The sequence below is a fragment of the Ictalurus punctatus genome, chromosome 14 (genome assembly GCF_001660625.3).
Source record: "Ictalurus punctatus breed USDA103 chromosome 14, Coco_2.0, whole genome shotgun sequence".
NCBI lineage: Eukaryota > Metazoa > Chordata > Actinopteri > Siluriformes > Ictaluridae > Ictalurus > Ictalurus punctatus.
In genome coordinates this window covers 9,137,774-9,162,145 of record NC_030429.2, presented here as the reverse complement: position 1 = coordinate 9,162,145, position 24,372 = coordinate 9,137,774, and the positions used below count along the sequence as shown (strand labels likewise).

The 24,372-nt window shown below is 39.0% G+C and overlaps 1 protein-coding gene across 6 annotated transcripts in view; it reads right to left on the bottom strand.

Annotated features, from left to right (window-relative positions):
* Positions 1-23,411, bottom strand: part of LOC108275110 (protocadherin alpha-C2) — a 77,507-nt gene extending 54,096 nt beyond the window's left edge. The window contains exon 1 of one of the 6 annotated variants that reach the window (XM_017485708.3): positions 20,719-23,411. In XM_017485708.3, coding sequence (XP_017341197.2) covers positions 20,719-23,094 — 2,376 coding nt within the window. In that variant the 5' untranslated portion in view covers positions 23,095-23,411. Of the gene's footprint in view, positions 1-5; positions 3,083-3,467; positions 6,535-6,792; positions 9,362-10,263; positions 13,479-13,721; positions 16,259-20,718 lie in introns of those variants that run through there. The other 5 variants (XM_017485704.3, XM_053685497.1, XM_053685498.1 and 2 more) reach the window with 5 other exon arrangements.
* Between the last annotated feature and the right edge of the window lie 961 nt (positions 23,412-24,372).

Sequence of the window (24,372 nt, the reverse complement as noted above, 5' to 3'; positions counted from 1 at the left end):
CTTACCTTATCTTTATTAGGAAGTGTCTGCGTTCTGTTTAAGATGTCACCTTCATTTATACTTATAAGATCCGTATCTGCAGCCGGAAATGGTGCAGGGAAAACCATTAAGTCACTCTTTAGTGTATCAGAACTAAAACAAACATCATACTGTTGAGTAGATTTGGAGTAAGACCAGCTTCCATCAGGATGTGTGGTGATCACTGGGGCGCTGTATCTGCTGAAACTCCCGTCTGTCCTGCAGCATTTTACAGCTATTAAACTGATCAGACTCAGTAAAAATATCACTGAAACTGACACAATGGCGATCAGCAAATACATGTTTAAATGCGAGAAACTGTCCTCCGTTATAGGTGCATGTTTAAATTGAGTCTTTATGTCACCTGTGCTCTCAACAACCACAACATCAATAGACACAGTGGCTGACAGCGAGGGTTCTCCATTATCAGAAACCAGAATGACCAGCGGGTGAGTTTTCAGGTCATTGTCACTCATTCTCCTCTTAGTCCTGATCTCTCCACTGCTGGTTCCGATCCGGAAGAGGTTGTTTCCTTTGGGTTCAGAGATGTGATAAGAAAGCAGTGCATTATATCCAGAATCTGAGTCTACAGCTCTGATCTTGGCCACAAAGTAGCCCGCTTCAGCGGAATAGGGAATGTTCTCAGTATGAACAGATCCATGATCAGAATACGGAGCAAGAATCCCAGGACTGTTGTCATTCTCATCCAGAATAAAAACATTCACAGTCACATTACTGCTCAGTGGAGGAACACCAGAGTCTGTGGCCTGAACTGAAAACTGAAACGTTTTTAATTCTTCATAATTAAATGACTGCAAACTGTGAATATCTCCACTGTCAGAGTTTATGTTTACCATGGCTGTAACATAACCGATTTGAGAGTTTTCTAGTAATGTATATGATATTCTGGCATTATCACCAACATCAGGATCAAAAGCAGATACTGTATAAATAACAGCCCCAACCTGACTGTTCTCTCTCAAGTACACATTAATTCCGGTGTCTTGAAAACGTGGCGCGTTGTCATTTACATCAGAAATATGTACAGTAATGACAGTGGTGCTGGAGAGAGGTGGAGTTCCTTCATCAGTAACTGTGAGAGTTATGTTATATTGAGACTCGCTCTCCCTATCAAGTGGGCCATCGACTAAGATAGAATATTTATTTTTGTACGTGTGCTGTATTTTAAACGGTACAGAATTGGGAATTTTTAGATTTACAGCACCATTTTTACCACCATCGCTATCTTTTAATGTTATGAGGCCAACCATTGTACCAGCGATAGCATCCTCTTTAATCATGTTAACTAAAGAATTAACGGAGATCTCTGGAACATTATCGTTAATGTCAACGATTTCCACTAACACTTTACATAATGCTGCTCGTGGTTTATGTCCTTTATCTTTAGCCTGAACACGAATTTCAACTGCATTTTGTGTCTCAAAATCGACAACACCCTGTACTGTGATCAACCCAGTTTCTGCGTCAATCAAATATGCTTGAACATGCTTATCGTTATTTTGACTGGCAAAAGAATAAACGACCTCGCCGTTTTTGCCCTCATCAATATCTGTAGCATGAACCGAAATTACGGATGTACCACGTGGAGAGTTTTCAGTGACTCGGGCTTTGTATAAAGCCTTACTAAAGACTGGAGCATTATCATTTACATCCTCAACACATATGACTATCTGCAAAGTGCCGGATCTGGGAGGCTTTCCTCCATCTACAGCAGTCAGTATGAGATGAATCACAGGCTGTTTCTCTCGGTCTAAAGCTTTCTGTAGAACTAATTCAGCAGACACACTTTGCTCTCCATTGCTCTGGACATCTAGAGAAAAGTGTTCATTCTGGTTTAGCTTGTAACTCTTTACTGCGTGACTGCCCACGTCTGCATCAAACGCACTTGGTAATAGAAACGTATCCCCAGGAAATGCTGATTCTGAAATATTCAGTCCTGTTTTAGACATCGGAAACGTTGGCGTGTTATCGTTAATATCTAGGACGTTCACTTCAAAGCGATACATATTTAATGGCGAGTTAACAATCGCTTCTAATTCCAGTGAACATTTTGCATCTCGATTGCAGAGCTCCTCGCGGTCTATTCTTTCTTTAACGTGTAAAATCCCCGTTTTTAAGTTAACACCAAAATACCTCTTATTTGGTCCCGGAACGATTTCAAATCCTCGATGCCCAAGGTCTTGCACATTTAGATTTAAATCCTTTGCTAGATTTCCGATTTCTGTTTCTGGGCTCGCCTCCTCCAAAACAACGTAAGCAATCTGCCCGTCCACTATATTCCACCTCCAACACAATGAAACGCCAAACATCCACAGAATGACACAACTCCCCCTCAATGAGGCCATAATCCGAAGTGTCACAGATATCTTTGGAAAACATAAGCGACAACGGTCTGCAACGCGACGAAATATGAATTACTAAGGGTGAAACTATAATCTCAGGTTCGTCGCATCTCCGGAACAAAGCCCTCTGTGTGGAGGCGTGTTCTAGCCTGAAGGGAGGAGCAACCGAAACAAAATATTATAACCGTCCAACTGCAGGTGGCTAGAGACACCACGTGGAGAACTGGTGCAATTGTCATAATACATAATACACCAACGAGAAAAAAAAAATCAAACGACTATATTGCAAAAAACAAAGAAATAAAAATAAAACCTTCACATGGCGAAATTTTCAAATTTCTAATATAAATAGTTCTGGCAGCCACATGTCACCACAAGAGGGGAAAAGGGGTATTCAGGCTATTCAGTCCTATAAAAGCCATAGTCATTTTTTGTTGAATAATTATATCCCTTATTTTTATACAGTATAACAAAGGCAAACTTGTATAGATTAAAATCGGTATATTTATGTAATTATGTATTTTAAGAGTCCTTGGTAACTCTGTTGTCCTCTCTATATTATCTGTAAGAAATTTAATAGATCTCACTTTAACTATCAGCATTATTAATTGCATTGTGGATTATTAGGTGCATTGTGGAGCAAACGGAATTGATTAGGCATACACAACTTGATCAAAGCGTAAAGTTCATTGCATATTTAGCTAGCAATGTTTTTATTGACATCTTTAGACAAACTGTCTGTATATCGCCCACCATATTTGCAGCCAAATAGCAAAGGTAAGTTTAGAAATGATACGAAATAAATAATATCTATTCTTTTTGTAAACTACATAAAATAATATTTCTTAAAATTATAACACTTTAAGATTGTATAGGTCGTACCAACTAAGCAAGATAAGAAAAGTTTCAGAACAAGTTTGTAGAACTTGAAATCATGCTTTTCAGAACCATGGACAGCAAGACAGACAGCATTAGTCCAAGAAAATGATTTTTTTAAGAGAACTGAAGGGGAATTGGTATGTAATGTTTAGTCATAAATACAATAAGAAAAATGTACAACAACCGATTTATCGTTACAGATCTTACCTTCTCTTTATTGGGGAGTGTTTGCGTTTTGTTTAAAGAGTCTCCTTCATTTATACTAATCAATTCAGCATCTGCAGGAGGAAATGGTGCAGGAAAAACGACTACGTCACTCTTCAGTGTATCCGAGCTAAAACATACGTCATACTGCTGTGTAGATTTGGAGTAAGACCAGCTTCCATCAGGATGTGTGGTGATCACTGGGGCGCTGTATCTGCTGAAACTCCCGTCTGTCCTACAGCATTTTACAGCTATTAAACTGATCAGACTCAGTAAAAATATCACTGAAACTGACACAATGGCGATCAGCAAATACATGTTTAAATCCGAGAAACTGTCCTCCTTTATCGGTGCATGTTTAAATTGAGTCTTAATGTCACCTGTGCTCTCAACAACCACAACATCAATAGACACAGTAGCTGACAGTGAGGGTTCTCCGTTATCAGAAACCAAAATGACCAGAGGGTGAGTTTTCAGGTCATTGTCACTCATTCTCCTCTTAGTCCTGATCTCTCCACTGCTGGTTCCAATCCGGAAGAGGTTGTTTCCTTTAGGTTCAGAGATGTGATAAGAAAGCAGTGCGTTATATCCAGAATCTGAGTCTACAGCTCTGATCTTGGCCACAAAGTAGCCTGCTTCAGCAGAATAGGGAATGTTCTCAGAGTGAACAGATCCATGATCAGAATAAGGAGCGAGAATCCCTGGACTGTTGTCATTCTCATCCAGGATAAAAACATTCACAGTCACATTACTGCTCAGTGGAGGAACACCAGAGTCTGTGGCCTGAACTTTAAACTGAAATGTTTTTAATTCTTCATAATTAAATGACTGCAAACTGTGAATATCTCCACTGTCAGTGTTTATGTTTACCATGGATGACACATAACCGTTTTTAGAGTTTTCTTGTAATGAATATGATATTCTAGCATTATCACCAACATCAGGATCAAAAGCAGACACTGTATAAATAACAGATCCAATTTGATTGTTCTCTTTTACATACACATTAATGACTGCGTCTGAAAAACGTGGTGCATTATCATTCACATCAGAAATGTGTACAGTAATGACAGTGATGCTGGAGAGAGGTGGAGTCCCTTCATCAATAGCTGTGAGAGTTATGTTATATTCTGAAACACTCTCTCTGTCTAAATGTCCTTTCACGGTTAATGAATATCTATTTTTATATGTGTTCTGCAGAGCAAACGGTAGAAAGCCTTGTAAATTTAAAGACGTGGCACCGTTTTTACCGGAATCCTTATCTTTTACCGCTATTAAACCGACCATTGTCCCATCTGGCGAATCTTCTTTAAGAACATTAACTAGTGACGTTACAGATATTTCCGGAGCATTGTCATTGACATCGAGTATTTCAACTAGTATTTTACAAAACGCTGACCTCGGATTTGTTCCTTTGTCTGTTGCCTGGACTCGAATCTCAACTGCACTATTTTGCTCGTGATCCAGCTGTCCCTTCACTGTTATTTCACCGCTATCAGAATTGATGGCGAATGAATCAATAATTCTTTCATTGTCTTGATTTACAAATGAATACACGATTTCTCCATTCAGCCCGTCATCTGCATCCTTTGCAAAAACTGTAAGAACAGATGTACCGAATGGTGAATCTTCCGGTATTTGGGCTTTATATAATGTTTTTCCACAAATAGGGTTGTTATCATTCACATCAATTACATTTACGTTTAAACTTAATGTACCGGATCTGGGAGGTTTTCCTCCGTCTACAGCAGTCAGTATAAGCTGGATCACAGGCTGCTTCTCTCTATCTAAAGCTTTCTGTAGCACTAATTCAGCAGATACACTTTTCTCCCCGCTGTGTACATCAATAGAGAAATGTTCGTTCTGGCTAAGCCTGTAGCTTTTTATCGAGTTACTGCCCACATCTGAATCAAAAGCACTTGGTAAAGCAAACCTATCACCAGGGAATGCTGACTCGGAAATGTTCATTTTACTTTTCACAGAGCGAAATGTAGGTGCGTGATCATTTGCGTCTAATATATTGACCTCAAACCTGTACATATTTAATGGAGAATAAACGATAGCCTCCAATTCCAACATGCATTTTGGACTGCGTCCGCAGAGCTCCTCGCGGTCTATTCTTTCTTTAACATGGAGGACTCCAGTCTTCACATTTAAATCAAAATACCTTGCATTCGGTCCGGAAATAATCTGAAACCCACGGTGCTCCAAGTCTTGCCCATTGAGATTCAAGTCTTTTGCTATATTCCCAACTGTAGTCCCCGGACTACTTTCCTCCATCACGGAATATGTAATCTGCCCATTCGCAATGTTGAAACAAAGCCAAGAGATAATTATCCACAATAAATATCCGTGCTCGACAATTTCAGCCATGTCCTACTATCAGTACCTTTACCGGACAACATTAAAATCCGAGTGTATGGCTGTGTGATCTAATCCAACGTCCAACAGCCGAAAAAAACAGGCTGTTATTATGTCTCGCAAACAATAGCCGAACGCGAGCCGGTACGCCCTTCCTCCCGACGAAGAGGAGACTCGTCAAAGAGAGAAAAAGAAGCTAAGGACAGGCTGAGAGTGACACCACGTGGACATCACGGAACACGTAAGAAACAGGCATGAGTAATATTTACAAAATCCAACAATACCGACAACAAATATTAACACATAATAAAATGAAACAAGGAAATACAGGACAGAGAAACGCGTCTGCAATCAGCCAATAGTGGAAACTGCATGAAGCTACTGGGTGCAATTATTATTCGACCACTCAAAAAAGCCAGTAAAAACCACTTTTGTTAAATGTAAGCTACATTCTGAAAACACTACATCACCCCTTCCCCCGTTTTAGAGGAGAACTATAGAGAACTGTACATTCTGAGTTCAGGCGTACCACACTTTGCCAGTGTCGAATTAACACTGCTTTTTTTCACCCGACGAAAAAGCTCTATCTTTTATGTGTTTTTTTTTTAAATGCTAAGTTTACAAATTCCTGTCAAGAAACTAAAATCGAAGGTATATGGAAATATGCCTTTTATTGATTATTGATTATAAAGAGTATGCATTTAATTTAATTTATTATATATTCTTAATTGATAACATTATTATAGAAAAAACCCAAAAAGTAAGATAATTATGAATTTATCCTCATTTAGAAGAAGACAGCAATCAAATTAAAGCTGATTAGACTATTACAAAACATGAATTATAAAGGTGTATTTGTGAAACGTATAAAACAAAGGTATGTAACTAAGCGCAAATATTGAATCATAATTAAGCAACACATAGACCAAAAGTTATTGACCGCGATTAAGTAAAATATTAGCCTTACCTTATCTTTATTAGGAAGTGTCTGCGTTCTGTTTAAGATGTCACCTTCATTTATACTTATCAGATCCGTATCTGCAGCCGGAAATGGTGCAGGGAAAACCACTACGTCACTCTTTAGTGTATCAGAACTAAAACAAACATCATACTGTTGAGTAGATTTGGAGTAAGACCAGCTTCCATCAGGATGTGTGGTGATCACTGGGGCACTGTATCTGCTGAAACTGCTGTCTGTCCTGCAGCATTTTACAGCTATTAAACTGATCAGACTCAGTAAAAATATCACTGAAACTGACACAATGGCGATCAGCAAATACATGTTTAAATCCGAGAAACTATCCTCCGTTATAGGTGCATGTTTAAATTGAGTCTTTATGTCCCCTGTGCTCTCAAAAACCACAACATCAATAGACACAGTGGCTGACAGTGACGGCTCTCCGTTATCAGAAACCAAAATGACCAGAGGGTGAGTTTTCAGGTCATTGTCACTCATTCTCCTCTTAGTCCTGATCTCTCCACTGCTGGTTCCGATCCGGAAGAGGTTGTTTCCTTTGGGTTCAGATATGTGATAAGAAAGCAGTGCATTATATCCAGAATCTGAGTCTACAGCTCTGATCTTGGCCACAAAGTAGCCCGCTTCAGCAGAATAGGGAATGTTCTCAGTATGAACAGATCCATGATCAGAATACGGAGCGAGAATCATGGGACTGTTGTCATTCTCATCCAGGATAAAAACATTCACAGTCACGTTACTGCTCAGTGGAGGAACACCAGAGTCTGTGGCCTGAACTTTAAACTGAAATGTTTTCGTTTCCTCATAGTTAAATGACTGCAAACTGTGAATATCTCCACTGTTAGAGTTTATGTTGATCATGGATGATACAAAAATACTTTTTGCGCTTTCCAGTAATGAATAAGAAATCCTGGCATTATCACCAACATCGGGATCAAAAGCGGATACTGTAAAAATAACAGATCCAACCTGACTGTTCTCTTTTACATACACATTAATGACGGAGTCTGGAAAATGTGGCGCATTGTCATTCACATCAGAGACGAGTACAGTAATGACAGTGGTACTGGAGAGAGGTGGAGTCCCTTCATCGATAGCTGTTATAGTGATATTATACTGTGACACACTTTCCCTGTCTAACGAACCATCGACAACTAAAGAATAATAATTTTTATATGAAGATTTCAGCTTAAAATGTTCAGAATCCGATATATATACTTTAGCAGCACCGTTTTTCCCGTTGTCTAGATCTATAACAGTCACCAAAGCAATTACTGATCCTGAAGCAGAATCCTCTCTTACTGTATTCATAAGAGATGTTAGTGAAATTACTGGTGTATTATCATTAACGTCAATGACTTCCACTAGAACTTTACAGTGCGTGCTACGTGGGGAATGGCCGCGATCACTGGCTTGCGCCCGGATTTCAAACGCAGGATTTTCTTCATAATCTAAATTGCCCTGAACTGTAATTTCACCACTGTCTTTGTCTATTGTGAATAAACGAGATGATGTTGAACTATCTCGCTCTATCAGAGAATACACAATTTCACCGTTTACACCCTCATCTAAATCTGTAGCCGCGAGTTTTATCAGTGTCGTCCCAGTTGGAGTATTTTCTGAAACACGAACCTTATACAGTTGTTTGCTAAATGTAGGGGTGTTATCATTCACATCCACGACATTGATGACAATGATCGCCGTTCCAGATCGGGGAGGTTTTCCTCCATCTATAGCCGTTAGAGTTAACCGGATCACAGGCTGTTTCTCTCTGTCTAAAGCTTTCTGTAGCACTAACTCAGCAGACACAGTCTGCTCTCCGCTCTGTACATCCAGTGAGAAATGTTCATTCTGGCTCAGTTTGTAACTTTTCACCGAGTTGGTCCCTATATCTGCATCTTTGGGTACTGGTAATGGGAATTTTTCACCAGTATATGCTAACTCCGTGATATTAATATCGAATGACATTTTATGGAAAAACGGTGCATTGTCATTTATATCTAAAATGATCACCTCTATTCTGTGGAGTTGAAGAGGATTATTTAAGATGGCTTCTATATTTACTAAACACTTCGGTACATTACTGCAGAGCTCCTCTCTATCTATTCTCTCACTGACGAATAGCACTCCCGTCTTCAGATTTACATCAAAATACCTCTTATTGTGTGCCGATACAATCCGCAGTCCCCGCGACTCCAATTCAAGCACATTTATGTTTAAATCCTTCGCGATATTTCCAACAAATGTTCCTTTTTCGACCTCCTCTGACACGGAGTAAGATATCTGCGCCGCGCAGAAGTCCGATAAACACGATAACACGATGAACCAAATCCACGCCTTCTCTTTTTGAACAGGGAAGCCCATTACAGCGAAGACAGTCCCAGAAAGTAAGGCATCCAAACAATCTCGTAGAATTTCTAGAACAATATTCCATGTACTAAGAGTCTCGTATGGAGCCAGCCAGGCATTGCAAGGCCACCATTTCGTGCTTCCAGGAACAAAGCACGCTGTTCCTTTATGCTTCTCGGTTAACCATTCAATAGGAGGAGCCATATAGTGAGGCGGGTTGATATTTGCACGGTCTATAGCGACGCCAAGAGCCCGTTTTATTACATTCACAATTAAATAACCAGTGTGAAGTAATGGTTTAAATAGGTATTATTAATTTTGTTTACTATTACACCATGAACTATTTTTGGATGCGAAAAAAATTGTTCCGCGATTTTATCAGTATGTGGGTTGTGTTGGTCTATAATGAAGGGTTATTTTATATACTTATAAACTTAAACGAACATGAGATGAACATTGCATGTTATTGCAAATACCCTTACCGCTGTGATTTCTCTCTCTCTCTCTCTCTCTCTCTCTCTCTCTCTCTCTCTCTCTCTCTCTCTCTCTCTCTCTATCTGTCTATGGTTTTAATGTTGATTTATTAATATTAAAGTGATACTGTTATCGCTGAAGCAGCAAACCAATAACAACACTTTAAGGTGTTAACAAATTATGGTGTATTATTAAGAGACTGTTAATCATATAAAACAATTACAGAGGCGCTTAAAAAAAAAAAAAAAAATCCAGTATACCCACTGTAGTAGAGCACGCAATCACACTTATTCATGTCGTTTTTAAAAAAAAAGAAAATATTTCTTCTTTTTCTTCTTATTCTCATTCTGACCTAATGTTGATTACTCAAAATTATGTATTTGAGAAATTGTGGTGCCAACATGCTAAAGTTAAAATAAAACAAATAACAAAGTGATTTAAACTAAAATAAAAAAAAGGTTGTAAAAGTAATTAAGACCACAAAAACGTAGTCAGTATGCTCAACATTGTTTTAAACAATATATGTTCATGGTGTAGGCATTATGGTGTTTTCCGGACACAGTATTCTTTCAGCACCAGGGACAGCGCAAAACGAAAAAAAAAGACATTTTAACAATAAGTAAAATAAATTAATCCTACCTTTTCTTTATTAGGAAGTGTCTGTGTTCGGTTAAATGTTTCTCCTTCGTTTATACTAATAAGATCAGCATCTGCAGGCGGAAATGGTGCAGGGAAAACAACCACGTCACTCTTCAATGTGTCTGAGCTAAAACATACGTCATACTGTTGAGTAGATTTGGAGTAAGACCAGCTTCCATCAGGATGTGTGGTGATCACTGGGGCGCTGTATCTGCTGAAACTGCTGTCTGTCCTGCAGCATTTTACAGCTATTAAACTGATCAGACTCAGTAAAAATATCACTGAAACTGACACAATGGCGATCAGCAAATACATGTTTAAATCCGAGAAACTGTCCTCCTTTATCGGTGCATGTTTAAATTGAGTCTTAATGTCACCTGTGCTCTCAACAACCACAACATCAATAGACACAGTAGCTGACAGCGAGGGCTCTCCGTTATCAGAAACCAAAATGACCAGAGGGTGAGTTTTCAGGTCATTGTCACTCATTCTCCTCTTAGTCCTGATCTCTCCACTGCTGGTTCCGATCCGGAAGAGGTTGTTTCCTTTAGGTTCAGAGATGTGATAAGAAAGCAGTGCATTATATCCAGAATCTGAGTCTACAGCTCTGATCTTGGCCACAAAGTAGCCCGCTTCAACAGAATAGGGAATGTTCTCAGAGTGAACAGATCCATGATCAGAATAAGGAGCGAGAATCCCGGGATTGTTGTCATTCTCATCCAGGATAAAAACATTCACAGTCACGTTACTGCTCAGTGGAGGAACACCAGAGTCTGTGGCCTGAACTTTAAATTGAAATGTTTTCATTTCCTCATGGTTAAATGACTGCAAACTGTGAATATCTCCACTGTCAGAATTTATGTTGATCATTGATGATGCAAGAATACTTTTTGAGCTTTCCAGTAAAGAATAAGAAATCCTCCCATTATCACCAACATCGGGATCAAAAGCGGATACTGCAAAAATAACAGATCCAACCTGACTGTTCTCTTTTACATACACATTAATGACGGAGTCTGGAAAATGTGGCGCATTGTCATTCACATCAGAGACGAGTACAGTAATGACAGTGGTGCTGGAGAGAGGTGGAGTCCCTTCATCGATAGCTGTTATAGTGATATTATACTGTGACACACTTTCCCTGTCTAACGAACCATCGACAACTAAAGAATAATAATTTTTATATGAAGATTTCAGCTTAAAATGTTCAGAATCCGATATATATACTTTAGCAGCACCGTTTTTCCCGTTGTCTAGATCTATAACAGTCACCAAAGCAATTACTGATCCTGAAGCAGAATCCTCTCTTACTGTATTCATAAGAGATGTTAGTGAAATTACTGGTGTATTATCATTAACGTCAATGACTTCCACTAGAACTTTACAGTGCGTGCTACGTGGGGAATGGCCGCGATCACTGGCTTGCGCCCGGATTTCAAACGCAGGATTTTCTTCATAATCTAAATTGCCCTGAACTGTAATTTCACCACTGTCTTTGTCTATTGTGAATAAACGAGATGATGTTGAACTATCTCGCTCTATCAGAGAATACACAATTTCACCGTTTACACCCTCATCTAAATCTGTAGCCGCGAGTTTTATCAGTGTCGTCCCAGTTGGAGTATTTTCTGAAACACGAACCTTATACAGTTGTTTGCTAAATGTAGGGGTGTTATCATTCACATCCACGACATTGATGACAATGATCGCCGTTCCAGATCGGGGAGGTTTTCCTCCATCTATAGCCGTTAGAGTTAACCGGATCACAGGCTGTTTCTCTCTGTCTAAAGCTTTCTGTAGCACTAACTCAGCAGACACAGTCTGCTCTCCGCTCTGTACATCCAGTGAGAAATGTTCATTCTGGCTCAGTTTGTAACTTTTCACCGAGTTGGTCCCTATATCTGCATCTTTGGGTACTGGTAATGGGAATTTTTCACCAGTATATGCTGACTCCGTGATATTAATATCGAATGACATTTTATGGAAAAACGGTGCATTGTCATTTATATCTAAAATGATCACCTCTATTCTGTGGAGTTGAAGAGGATTATTTAAGATGGCTTCTATATTTACTAAACACTTCGGTACATTACTGCAGAGCTCCTCTCTATCTATTCTCTCACTGACGAATAGCACTCCCGTCTTCAGATTTACATCAAAATACCTCTTATTGTGTGCCGATACAATCCGCAGTCCCCGCGACTCCAATTCAAGCACATTTATGTTTAAATCCTTCGCGATATTTCCAACAAATGTTCCTTTTTCGACCTCCTCTGACACGGAGTAAGATATCTGCGCCGCGCAGAAGTCCGATAAACACGATAACACGATGAACCAAATCCACGCCTTCTCTTTTTGAACAGGGAAGCCCATTACAGCGAAGACAGTCCCAGAAAGTAAGGCATCCAAACAATCTCGTAGAATTTCTAGAACAATATTCCATGTACTAAGAGTCTCGTATGGAGCCAGCCAGGCATTGCAAGGCCACCATTTCGTGCTTCCAGGAACAAAGCACGCTGTTCCTTTATGCTTCTCGGTTAACCATTCAATAGGAGGAGCCATATAGTGAGGCGGGTTGATATTTGCACGGTCTATAGCGACGCCAAGAGCCCGTTTTATTACATTCACAATTAAATAACCAGTGTGAAGTAATGGTTTTAATAGGTATTATTAATTTTGTTTACTATTACACCATGAACTATTTTTGGATGCGAAAAAAATTGTTCCGCGATTTTATCAGTATGTGGGTTGTGTTGGTCTATAATGAAGGGTTATTTTATATACTTATAAACTTAAACGAACATGAGATGAACATTGCATGTTATTGCAAATACCCTTACCGCTGTGATTTCTCTCTCTCTCTCTCTCTCTCTCTCTCTCTCTCTCTCTCTCTCTCTCTCTCTATCTGTCTATGGTTTTAATGTTGATTTATTAATATTAAAGTGATACTGTTATCGCTGAAGCAGCAAACCAATAACAACACTTTAAGGTGTTAACAAATTATGGTGTATTATTAAGAGACTGTTAATCATATAAAACAATTACAGAGGCGCTTAAAAAAAAAAAAAATCCAGTATACCCACTGTAGTAGAGCACGCAATCACACTTATTCATATCGTTTTTTTAAAAAAAGAAAATATTTCTTCTTTTTCTTCTTATTTTCATTCTGACCTAATGTTGATTACTCAAAATTACGTATTTGAGAAATTGTGGTGCCAACATGCTAAAGTTAAAATAAAACAAATAACAAAGTGATTTAAACTAAAATAAAAAAAGGTTGTAAAAGTAATTAAGACCACAAAAACGTAGTCAGTATGCTCAACATTGTTTTAAAAAATATATGTTGATGGTGTAGGCATTATGGTGTTTTCCGGACACAGTATTCTTTCAGCACCAGGGACAGCGCAAAACGAAAAAAAAAAGACATTTTAACAATAAGTAAAATAAATTAATCCTACCTTTTCTTTATTAGGAAGTGTCTGTGTTCGGTTAAAAGTTTCTCCTTCGTTTATACTAATAAGATCAGCATCTGCAGGTGGAAATGGGGCAGGGAAAACAACCACGTCACTCTTCAATGTGTCTGAGCTAAAACATACGTCATACTGCTGAGTAGATTTGGAGTAAGACCAGCTTCCATCAGGATGTGTGGTGATCACTGGGGCGCTGTATCTGCTGAAACTGCTGTCTGTCCTGCAGCATTTTACAGCTATTAAACTGATCAGACTCAGTAAAAATATCACTGAAACTGACACAATGGCGATCAGCAAATACATGTTTAAATCCGAGAAACTGTCCTCCTTTATCGGTGCATGTTTAAATTGAGACTTAATGTCACCTGTGCTCTCCACAACCACAACATCAATAGACACAGTAGCTGACAGCGAGGGCTCTCCATTATCAGAAACCAAAATGACCAGCGGGTGAGTTTTCAGGTCATTGTCACTCATTCTCCTCTTAGTCCTGATCTCTCCACTGCTGGTTCCGATCCGGAAGAGGTTGTTTCCTTTAGGTTCAGAGATGTGATAAGAAAGCAGTGCGTTATATCCAGAATCTGAGTCTACAGCTCTGATCTTGGTCACAAAGTAGCCCGCTTCAACAGAATAGGGAATGTTCTCAGAGTGAACAGATCCATGATCAGAATAAGGAGCGAGAATCCCGGGATTGTTGTCATTCTCATCCAGGATAAAAACATTCACAGTCACGTTACTGCTCAGTGGAGGAACACCAGAGTCTGTGGCCTGAACTTTAAATTGAAATGTTTTCATTTCCTCATGGTTAAATGACTGCAAACTGTGAATATCTCCACTGTCAGAATTTATGTTGATCATTGATGATGCAAGAATACTTTTTGAGCTTTCCAGTAAAGAATAAGAAATCCTCCCATTATCACCAACATCGGGATCAAAAGCAGACGCTATGTAAATAACAGATCCAACCTGACTGTTCTCTTTTACATACACATTAATGACGGATTCTGGAAAACGCGGCGCGTTGTCATTCACATCAGAGACGTGTACAGTAATGACAGTGATGCTGGAGAGAGGTGGAGTCCCTTCATCAGTAGCTTTGATAGTGACGTCATATTCTGACACACTCTCTCTGTCTAACGAACTATCGAGAATTAAGGAATAGTAATTTTTGTAGGATTGTTTGAGATTAAATGGCAAATGACCTATAACGTGCACTTTAATATCTCCATTTTGTTCACTGTCTTTGTCAGTGACTGTAACGGATGCTATCACTGTTCCTAACGCTGAGTCTTCTTTTACAGAATTCATCATAGAAGACACCGAGATCTCCGGTGCATTGTCATTAATGTCCAAAACTTCAACAAGCACTTTACAGTGTGTGCCACGGGAGGGAGAACCTCTGTCCCGAGCCTGCGCACGAATTTCGTGTGCTGAATTTTCCTCACGGTCGAGTTTTTCTTTAGTAGTAATTTCACCAGTTATGGAATTTATAGCAAATTTATCAAAGATCTTTGAACTTCCTCCCGCTGATAAAGAATACACAAGCTCTCCGTTAACGCCCTCGTCTAAATCTGTAGCTACCAGTTTAATTATAGTAGTTCCAACTGGAGTGTTTTCAGCAACACGAACCTTATAAAGTGGTTTACTGAAAGCCGGAATGTTATCATTCGCATCCTCAATATTCACTATTATACGTAATGCACCAGATTTCGCTGGTTTTCCTCCATCTATTGCCGTCAGGCTGAGCAATATTACAGGCTGTTTCTCTCGGTCTAATGCTTTCTGTAGCACTAACTCAGCAGACACACTGTGCTCTCCTCCGCTCTGTACTTCAAGAGAGAAGTGTTCATTCGGGCTCAGTTTATAGTTTTTAACAGAATTACTGCGTGAATCTGCATCGTTGGCTACTGGTAACGGAAATTTTTCTCCAATGACTGCTAATTCAGAGGTATTGACAAAGTATGACTCTTCAAGAAAGAATGGTGCATTGTCATTCGCATCTAAAATATTTATTTCTATTCTATTAAGATGCACAGGATTATTCATCATGGCTTCTATATTAATCACACACTTATCTGAATCGCCACAAAGCTCCTCCCTGTCTAGCCTTTCATTCACAAATAACACTCCCGTCTTCAAATTTACATCAAAATACCTCTTATTATGTCCAGATACAACCCGCAGTCCTCTCCGCTCAAGTTCTTGTCCATTTATATTTAAATCCTTTGCGATATTTCCTACAAACGTTCCTTTATCGACTTCCTCCGATACGGAGTAAGATATCTGCGCTGCGCACACTGCCAGTGAACACAAAAGCGCAATAACCCGAATACACACAATCGCTTTTTGCATAGGACGGCCCATTGCAGTGTAGGCAGATTCAGGAAAAACATCCAAACATTCTCCAAACATCCGGTATCAATATTTTCCACAATAATTTTTACAACGTTACTTTACGCGAGAAAAAACCTCAATGCATCTCCACCATTTTGTTCTCCATCGAACAAAGCACGGTGTCCAGTTGTTCTCTGTTAGTCCCATTATAGGAGGAGCTTGGGAAAACGAACGCAGTTTATTTTTTGTACGGTCTACAGCGACTCCACGTGTCTGACGTAAGCAAAGGTCCTGTTCCGACCTATTACCAGGTCGATATGACCCGTTCGACTTGACAAGACTAACGTCTGAATCTCGATTTTAATATCTTACGTAATTTGCAATGTACAGTATAATGCAGTGACTAAAATGTATGAATATATTACAGTCGATCATAATATACTCTTACACTCAGATTAAAAACAAAAATACAACCGTTCCTGAATTGTCTAAGAGTTGTGCCTCTTATCGATTATTTACTGCACCACCACCTGCAACTACTACTACTACTACTGCTACTACTACTACTACTACTACTACTACTACTACTACAACAAATAATAATAATAATAATAATAATAATAATAATAATAATAATAATAATTAGACAACCAATTAACTCGTTTTGTTGCAAGTTTTGTAGCAGATGTTTGCGCAATTACGACCTACAATATATTACATTTTAATAATAATAATAATAATAATAATAATAATAATAATAATAATAATAATAATAATAATAACAATAATAAGAAGAAGAACAACAACAACAAGGAGAAGAAGTCATTTTTATGCAATGTGGGAGAATAAATCACTATGATGAATATTGTTATTTCAGTGACAGAATTTTTTACTATTTCAGTGGCACTACGAAGAGAACACTCGTACACCTTGAAATTATGAGATATATAAATGAGTCTCAAGGGGGAAAAAAAACGTTTTTTTGCAACTTATCTTCAGCACTTTCTTTTATATTGAATATTAACGTTCTGGCACAAGCAGACGTTGCATAGTAACGAATCAAAACTTTCAATCAATGGTCTATGGCATGTCTTCAATACACGTACAAATTACAAGTACAATACACGTACAAATTCTTCAGGCTACTGAGAAAACAGAGTTGAGAATTCCGCGTTTTAAAGACATGCCATACAAAGTATTCAAGTGAAAATTGTATACATTACTTTACAAATTATGCTTGTGCTAGAACGATGATATTCAACATATTGAAAGTGCAGCAAATAAGTTGCTTCCGAATATTTTTTTCTGTGAGACTGGGTCTGATATATGGACATTGGAAAACTATAAAGCATATTTCCTACCTTCTCTTTATTAGGAAATGTTTGCGTTCCGTTAAACGTGTCTCCTCCATTTATACTGATCAATTCAGCGTCTGCAGGCGGAAATGGGGCAGGGAAAACCACTACGTCACTCTTCAGTGTGTCCGAGCTAAAACATACGTCATACTGCTGAGTAGATTTGGAGTAAGACCAGCTCCCATCAGGATGTGTGGTGATCACTGGGGCGCTATATCCGTCTGTCCTGCAGCATTTTACAGCTATTAAACTGATCAGACTCAGTAAAAATATCAGTGAAACTGACACAATGGCGATCAGCAAATACATGTTTAAATCCGAGAAACTGTCCTCCTTTATCGGTGTATGTTTAAACTGAGTCTTAATGTCACCTGTGCTCTCAACAACCACAACATCTATAGACACAGTGGCTGATAGCGAGGGCTCTCCGTTATCAGAAACCAAAATGACCAGAGGGTGAGTTTTCAGGTCATTGTCACTCATTCTCCTCTTAGTCCTGATCTCTCCACTGCTGGTTCCAATCCGGAAGAGGTTGTTTCCTTTAGGTTCAGAGATGTGATAAGAAAGCAGTGCATTATATCCAGAATCGGAGTCTACAGCTCTGATCTTGGCCACAAAGTAGCCCGCTTCAGCAGAATAGGGAATGTTCTCAGAGTGAACAGATCCATGATCAGAATACGGAGCGAGAATCATGGGACTGTTGTCATTCTCATCCAGGATAAAAACATTCACAGTCACATTACTGTTCAGTGGAGGAACACCAGAGTCTGTGGCCTGAACTTTAAACTGAAATGTCTTAATTTCCTCATAGTTAAAAGATTTTAAAGTGTTGATATCTCCTGTAACTGAATTTATATTCACCATCGTTGATAAAGGTATTCGGTAACTACTGTTTTCTACGAGAGAATACGTAATCTGTGAATTTTCATAAACGTCAGCATCAAATGCAGACAGTGTTTTAATAACAGCTCCGACATGACTGTTCTCTTTCACATAAATATTAATGGTGTCCTCTAGAAAGAGCGGTGCATTATCATTCACATCAGAAACGTGTACAGTTATTATTGTCGTGCTGGAGAGAGACGGAGTCCCTTCATCACTAGCTGTAAGAGTTATGTTATACTGCGACCGACTTTCTCTGTCTAGAGGACTGTTTACTGATAGAGAATAATAATTTTTGTAGTTAGTCTCGAGTTTAAATGGCGTTTTATTAGACATAATACAAGTTACTAAACCATTTTTACTACTGTCTTTGTCAGTTACTGATATAAGTGCAATGGCAGTACCGATTTCAGCGTCTTCCTTCACAGTCTGCAGCAGCGGCGTTACTCTTATTTCAGGTGCGTTGTCGTTTTGATCCAACACCTCGATTAGAACCTTACAATGTGAGGTCAGTGGAGGCTGTCCTCTGTCACTGGCTTGAGCACGGATTTCAAAAGCATTGTTTTTTTCAAAGTCTACTGTGCCCTTCACTGTTATGGCTCCAGATTGTGGATCAATGTCAAAAATCTCAAAAAATTTGTCCTGGTCTCTTTTATTTATAGAATAGATAATCTCACTATTCATTCCTTCATCAATGTCTGTCGCATTTAATATGACAACCGTTGTGCCAAGGGGGACATTTTCAGAAATAGTTGTTTTGTAAAGTGGCTTACTAAATACTGGAGCATTATCATTTACATCTAAAATATTCACTATGATTTGAGATGTTCCGGATTTTGGGGGGCTACCTCCATCAACAGCGGTTAGTGTGAGGTGGATTAAAGGCTGTTTCTCTCGGTCTAAAGCTTTCTGCAGTACTAACTCTTCAAATACGCTCTGCTCTCCTCCTTTGGATATCACTAGGGTAAAATATTCATTTGAACTTAGTTTATACGTACTTACAGTATTTTTACCAACATCTATGTCGGTGGCTTGAGGCAGAGGCATCCTGACACCAGGAAGTGAGCTCTCTGCGATGTCGAGCGTGAGCGATTTTTCACTAAAAGTAGGCGCATTATCATTAATGTCCAAAATATTAATTTCAATTCTGTAAAGTTTTAAAGGGTTGTTAATAACAGCCTCTACACTGACTGTACATTTAATCGTTTTAACACAAAGCGCTTCTCTGTCAATTTTCTCATTTACGTAAATAAATCCAGTCTTTAAATTTACCTCGAAATATTTTTTCTCTGATCCGGCGAGAATCTGAAACATTCGTGACTCAAGTTCCTGAGCATTCAGATTTAAATCCTTTGCGATATTTGCGACTGATGTCCCGGGTTTCGTCTCTTCTGACACGGAGTAGGAGAGCTGCTGCCCTGTAACCGCTTCCCAGCAGCAGTCCAACAGGACAAGCACAACATACGCCGCAATAGATCCACGTCTAAATAAATACATTGTTCTCTCTAACCGCAATGCATGTAACCACAAAATAAAATAATCCAAGCGGTTTTAACTTAGATATTACAGTGCCGGTCGACATTCCTTCTCAATACAACACAAGTCGGGATATTCCTTTACATTCGTATAGCCTTTCTTCTAAACAAAGCCCAGAGAAAACCACTCCCCATTTTAGTTGGGAGGGGCAGAAATAAAATAAATATCTTGATTCACTGGTCAACAGCGACATCAAGTGCACGTAATCGTTAGAAAAGTTATGTCCAGCTTCCTTCAGTACGAATTAACACAGCGAATAATTTATGGTTCATACGAACCGAGAGCTGCAAATAATAAATAATCAAAATAGAACGGTCAATACATTCAACATGAATAATAATATTAAAGCACAGTGTATATATCTAATAATAATCAAATTAACATTTTAAAAAACTTTTTTTGTTTTATTTTTTTAAGGCACACCTAAACATAGATGGCACTTAAATGTAATATTTGCTACTAGTACCCTACTTTGTCTATGATTTGCTAGGCTTACTCAGAGTTCCAACCTAGTTAAAAACCAAGTATCGTAGAAAAAAAAGGTACACATACACCTCATATAATTAACTTATTTGCAGCACCTAAGACTGTATGTGAACTTTTCTTTCTTTCTAAGTCTGGGTTGGAGTTAAATCTGGGTTGGCGTTTCAGCACCACGGCCAGATCCCGGTTAGTACTCTACCAAAATATCCCTTAGGATTTACTACCGCTAAAACAAAGCTAAGTCAAAATTCAGACAGGAGACAGCGATTACAGGTAAATACCAATTTATAAAAGTAAATAATGAACTGAAAAACCAAAAATCCATAATCAACTACAATAAAGTGAAAAACACCAAACGTTTCAACCACTCCAACAATATAAAGCACATTTCTTACCTTCACCGTATTAAGGAGAGTTTGATTTCCATTAAAACTGTCTTCCCCATTTACACTGATTAATTCAGCTTCTACAGACGGAAATGGTGCAGGAAAAACCACTACGTCACTCTTCAGTGTGTCCGAGTTAAAACATATATCATACTGCTGAGTAGATTTGGAGTAAGACCAGCTCCCATCTGGATGTGTGGTGATCACTGGGGCGCTGTATCTGCTGAAACTGCTGTCTGTCCTGCAGCATTTTACAGCTATTAAACTGATCAGACTCAGTAAAAATATCACTGAAACTGACACAATGGCGATCAGCAAATACATGTTTATATCCGAGAAACTGTCCTCCTTTGTCGGTGTATGTTTGAACTGAGTCTTAATGTCACCTGCGCTCTCAGCAACCACAACATCTATAGACACAGTGGCTGACAGTGAGGGTTCTCCGTTATCAGAAACCAAAATAACCATAGGGTGAGTTTTCAGGTCATTGTCACTCATTCTCCTCTTAGTCCTGATCTCTCCACTGCTGGTTCCGATCCGGAAGAGGTTGTTTCCTTTAGGTTCAGAGATGTGATAAGAAAGCAGTGCATTATATCCAGAATCTGAGTCTACAGCTCTGATCTTGGTCACAAAGTAGCCCGCTTCAGCAGAATAGGGAATGTTCTCAGAGTGAACAGATCCATGATCAGAATACGGAGCGAGAATCGCGGGACTGTTGTCATTCTCATCCAGGATAAAAACATTCACAGTCACGTTACTGCTCAGTGGAGGAACACCAGAGTCTGTAGCCTGAACTTTAAACTGAAACGTTTTAGTTTCCTCGTAGTCAAAATATTTTATGTTTTGTATCTCACCTGTTAAGCTATTAATAGCAAACAGTGAGGAGACTGGTGTACCGTTGATTGTGGTTTGCAATAGCGAATACGTTATTAATGCATTGTCATTGATATCTCGATCTATCGCTGTCAGTACGCATATAACTGAACCAATTTTACTGTTTTCATTCAAGTAAGCATATACTGTCTTATCTGAAAATCGTGGCGCGTTGTCATTAACATCTGCTACTCTGACATTTATTACTTTTGTACTATAAAGAGGTGGAGATCCTTCATCTACTGCTATAACTGTGATTTTATACTCTGCATTCTTTTCCCGATCAAGTCCGTCCTCCAAGATCAATGAGTAGTAGTTCTGGAAAGTTGAATGCAATTTAAACGGACTGGTACCTTCAAGTCGACATTTGACTGCGCCGTTTTTACCGGAGTCCGTATCTGATATCGTAATTAAAGCAACAACTGTGCCCTTTGCCGCGTTCTCCTCGATTGGGTTGAGAAGTGACGTCACAGTCACGCTCGGTGGATTATCATTTATATCTAAGACCTCTACTAACACCTTGGTGTGTCCTGACATAGCTACATAACCTTTATCTGTGGCTTGAACACGAATCTCGAATGCATTATTCTCTTCATAATCTATATCCCCTTTTAGTTTTAAGTCTCCGGTTTCACTGTCTATTTCAAACCTATTTAGAATATTTTGAGGTGTGTGACTCATGAAGGAATACATTATTTCGCCATTTAAACCTTCATCCGAATCTTTGGCCTGCACCCTGATAATTGTGGTCCCAACAGGAGTATCTTCGGATACAGAGACTTTGTATAAAGATTTAGTAAATACAGGTGCGTTGTCATTAGCATCCAGCACATTCACTTTAATATTTAAAGTTCCCTTCAGAGCAGGCGATCCGCCGTCAACGGCAGTAATTAAAAGGTCAAGATTAGGATTTTTTTCTCTGTCCAGTGCTTTTATAAGCACCAGTTCAGCGGAGACAGTTTTGTCGCTCTGTGTCTGCAAATCTAATGTAAAATATTCGTTTGAATCGAGCTTATATGTTTTCACAGAGTTGACACCGATGTCTGCGTCATGCGCGCTCTGCACAGGGAAGCGCGCACCAGTCCCAGTGATTTCAGTGATATTTAGATAGGTTGAACTAACAGGAAACACCGGAGAATTATCGTTAACATCGACAATATTTATTCTTACCCTGTAAAGCTGTAGGGGACTGTTGGCCAAGGCTTCTAAATTAATTGAGCAAGAGACGGCGGATTCACAAAGCTCCTCTCTGTCAATCCGCTCGTTTACCTGCAGCACGCCCGTTTCTGCATCCACTCGGATGTATTGCTTTTTAGAACCGGAAACGAGGCGGAATCCACGAGAACTCAGCTCCTTTAATGAGAGGTTAATATCTTTGGTTATATTTCCCACTGTAGTGCCCACTTTCACCTCCTCCAATACACTATACGCGATCTGCCCCGATACCGTATCCAAGACATAGCTCGCAAAAACGGAGAAAAGTACCACTACTATAATCCTCTTCGCTGTCATTGTTGCTGTATATGCTGGTCTATTATAAGGAAGAATCCTGGAAAATCGGCATCCAAATGCATTAGGGTCAGACGATTTCCACGTGAGCAGCAAACAGGTTTTGAGCAATGTCCAGAGACAAAAGAAAACAGCGCAGCTTGTCTTCTTTGTAACTGCCAAGGCTTAATATCCATACATTTACACCATCCAAAGTAATCCATCTAGGTTCTTAAGGCAACAAAATCATCTGAGATATTATGCTCAGAAGAAACATCCCCAATAGAGAAAAAATAAAGTAAATCCATCGTACTGTAGCTCTGCCGAGCCGTTACATACGGAGAGATGGTTGAACAAGAGGGCAACGGCAAGAGAAAACTAAGGGGTTGGGACTTCAAATAGGAGGGGCAAAGTAAGAGCTTGTGGAAAAAGAGCGACACACACTGTCTCTAAAGCCTTATGACAAATGTGTCTACTATTTACTCCCTTTCACACTCGACACTTTGACAGTTTGATGCCATAAAATAAAGAATGAAACATTGCCTTAGAAATTCATAACTATGTATTAAAAGATTTAAAACAAAGAAAAAATGGAAACCTTAACAATAATCATAATAAGATTAATACCTTGATAGTCATAGACAATCATATGGTTAACAGACCAGGCCGTAATTACACTGCTGAGACAAAACATCAACACTACTATTGCACTGAGTGTGTGTGTGTGTGTGTGTGTGTGTGTGTGTGTGTGTGTGTGTGTGTGTGTGTGTGTGTGTGTGAGAGTGAGAGTGAGAGAGTGTATGAGTGATGGGGGGGGGGGGGGGGGGGGGAGGGGTGTAACATACTGGTCCATATCTATTTTAGAAAAAAAAAAGTCTAAAAAAATATTTTAAAAATCACAGTAAATCCTTTGCAAATGCTATACAGACAAGTGGGTGTATAGCGTAGACATGGTAAGTGTACATGGCCTAAGATATGAATGTGAATCTCCCACTCAAGTAACTAATAATTACTCTTATTTTATCCACACATACAAAATATGATCACAAAAGAAGAAAAAAATACAAGATACACACAAAGATTATCACATTTATAACAACTAATGTACATAGAAACTCCAGTGGCTCTAGAGTGTGGTGGGTTCACTTTTGTTCTACATTAGTGGATAGCGACAGTCCACAGTGCAGGTTGTAATATCAAAGAGAACTCTGTGGACATGCTGAACTGAACATGCTAACATTATGCCTTATTGCATTATAACTACTACAGTGACTATTTCACGGTAGTTTCAATTTATTTGCT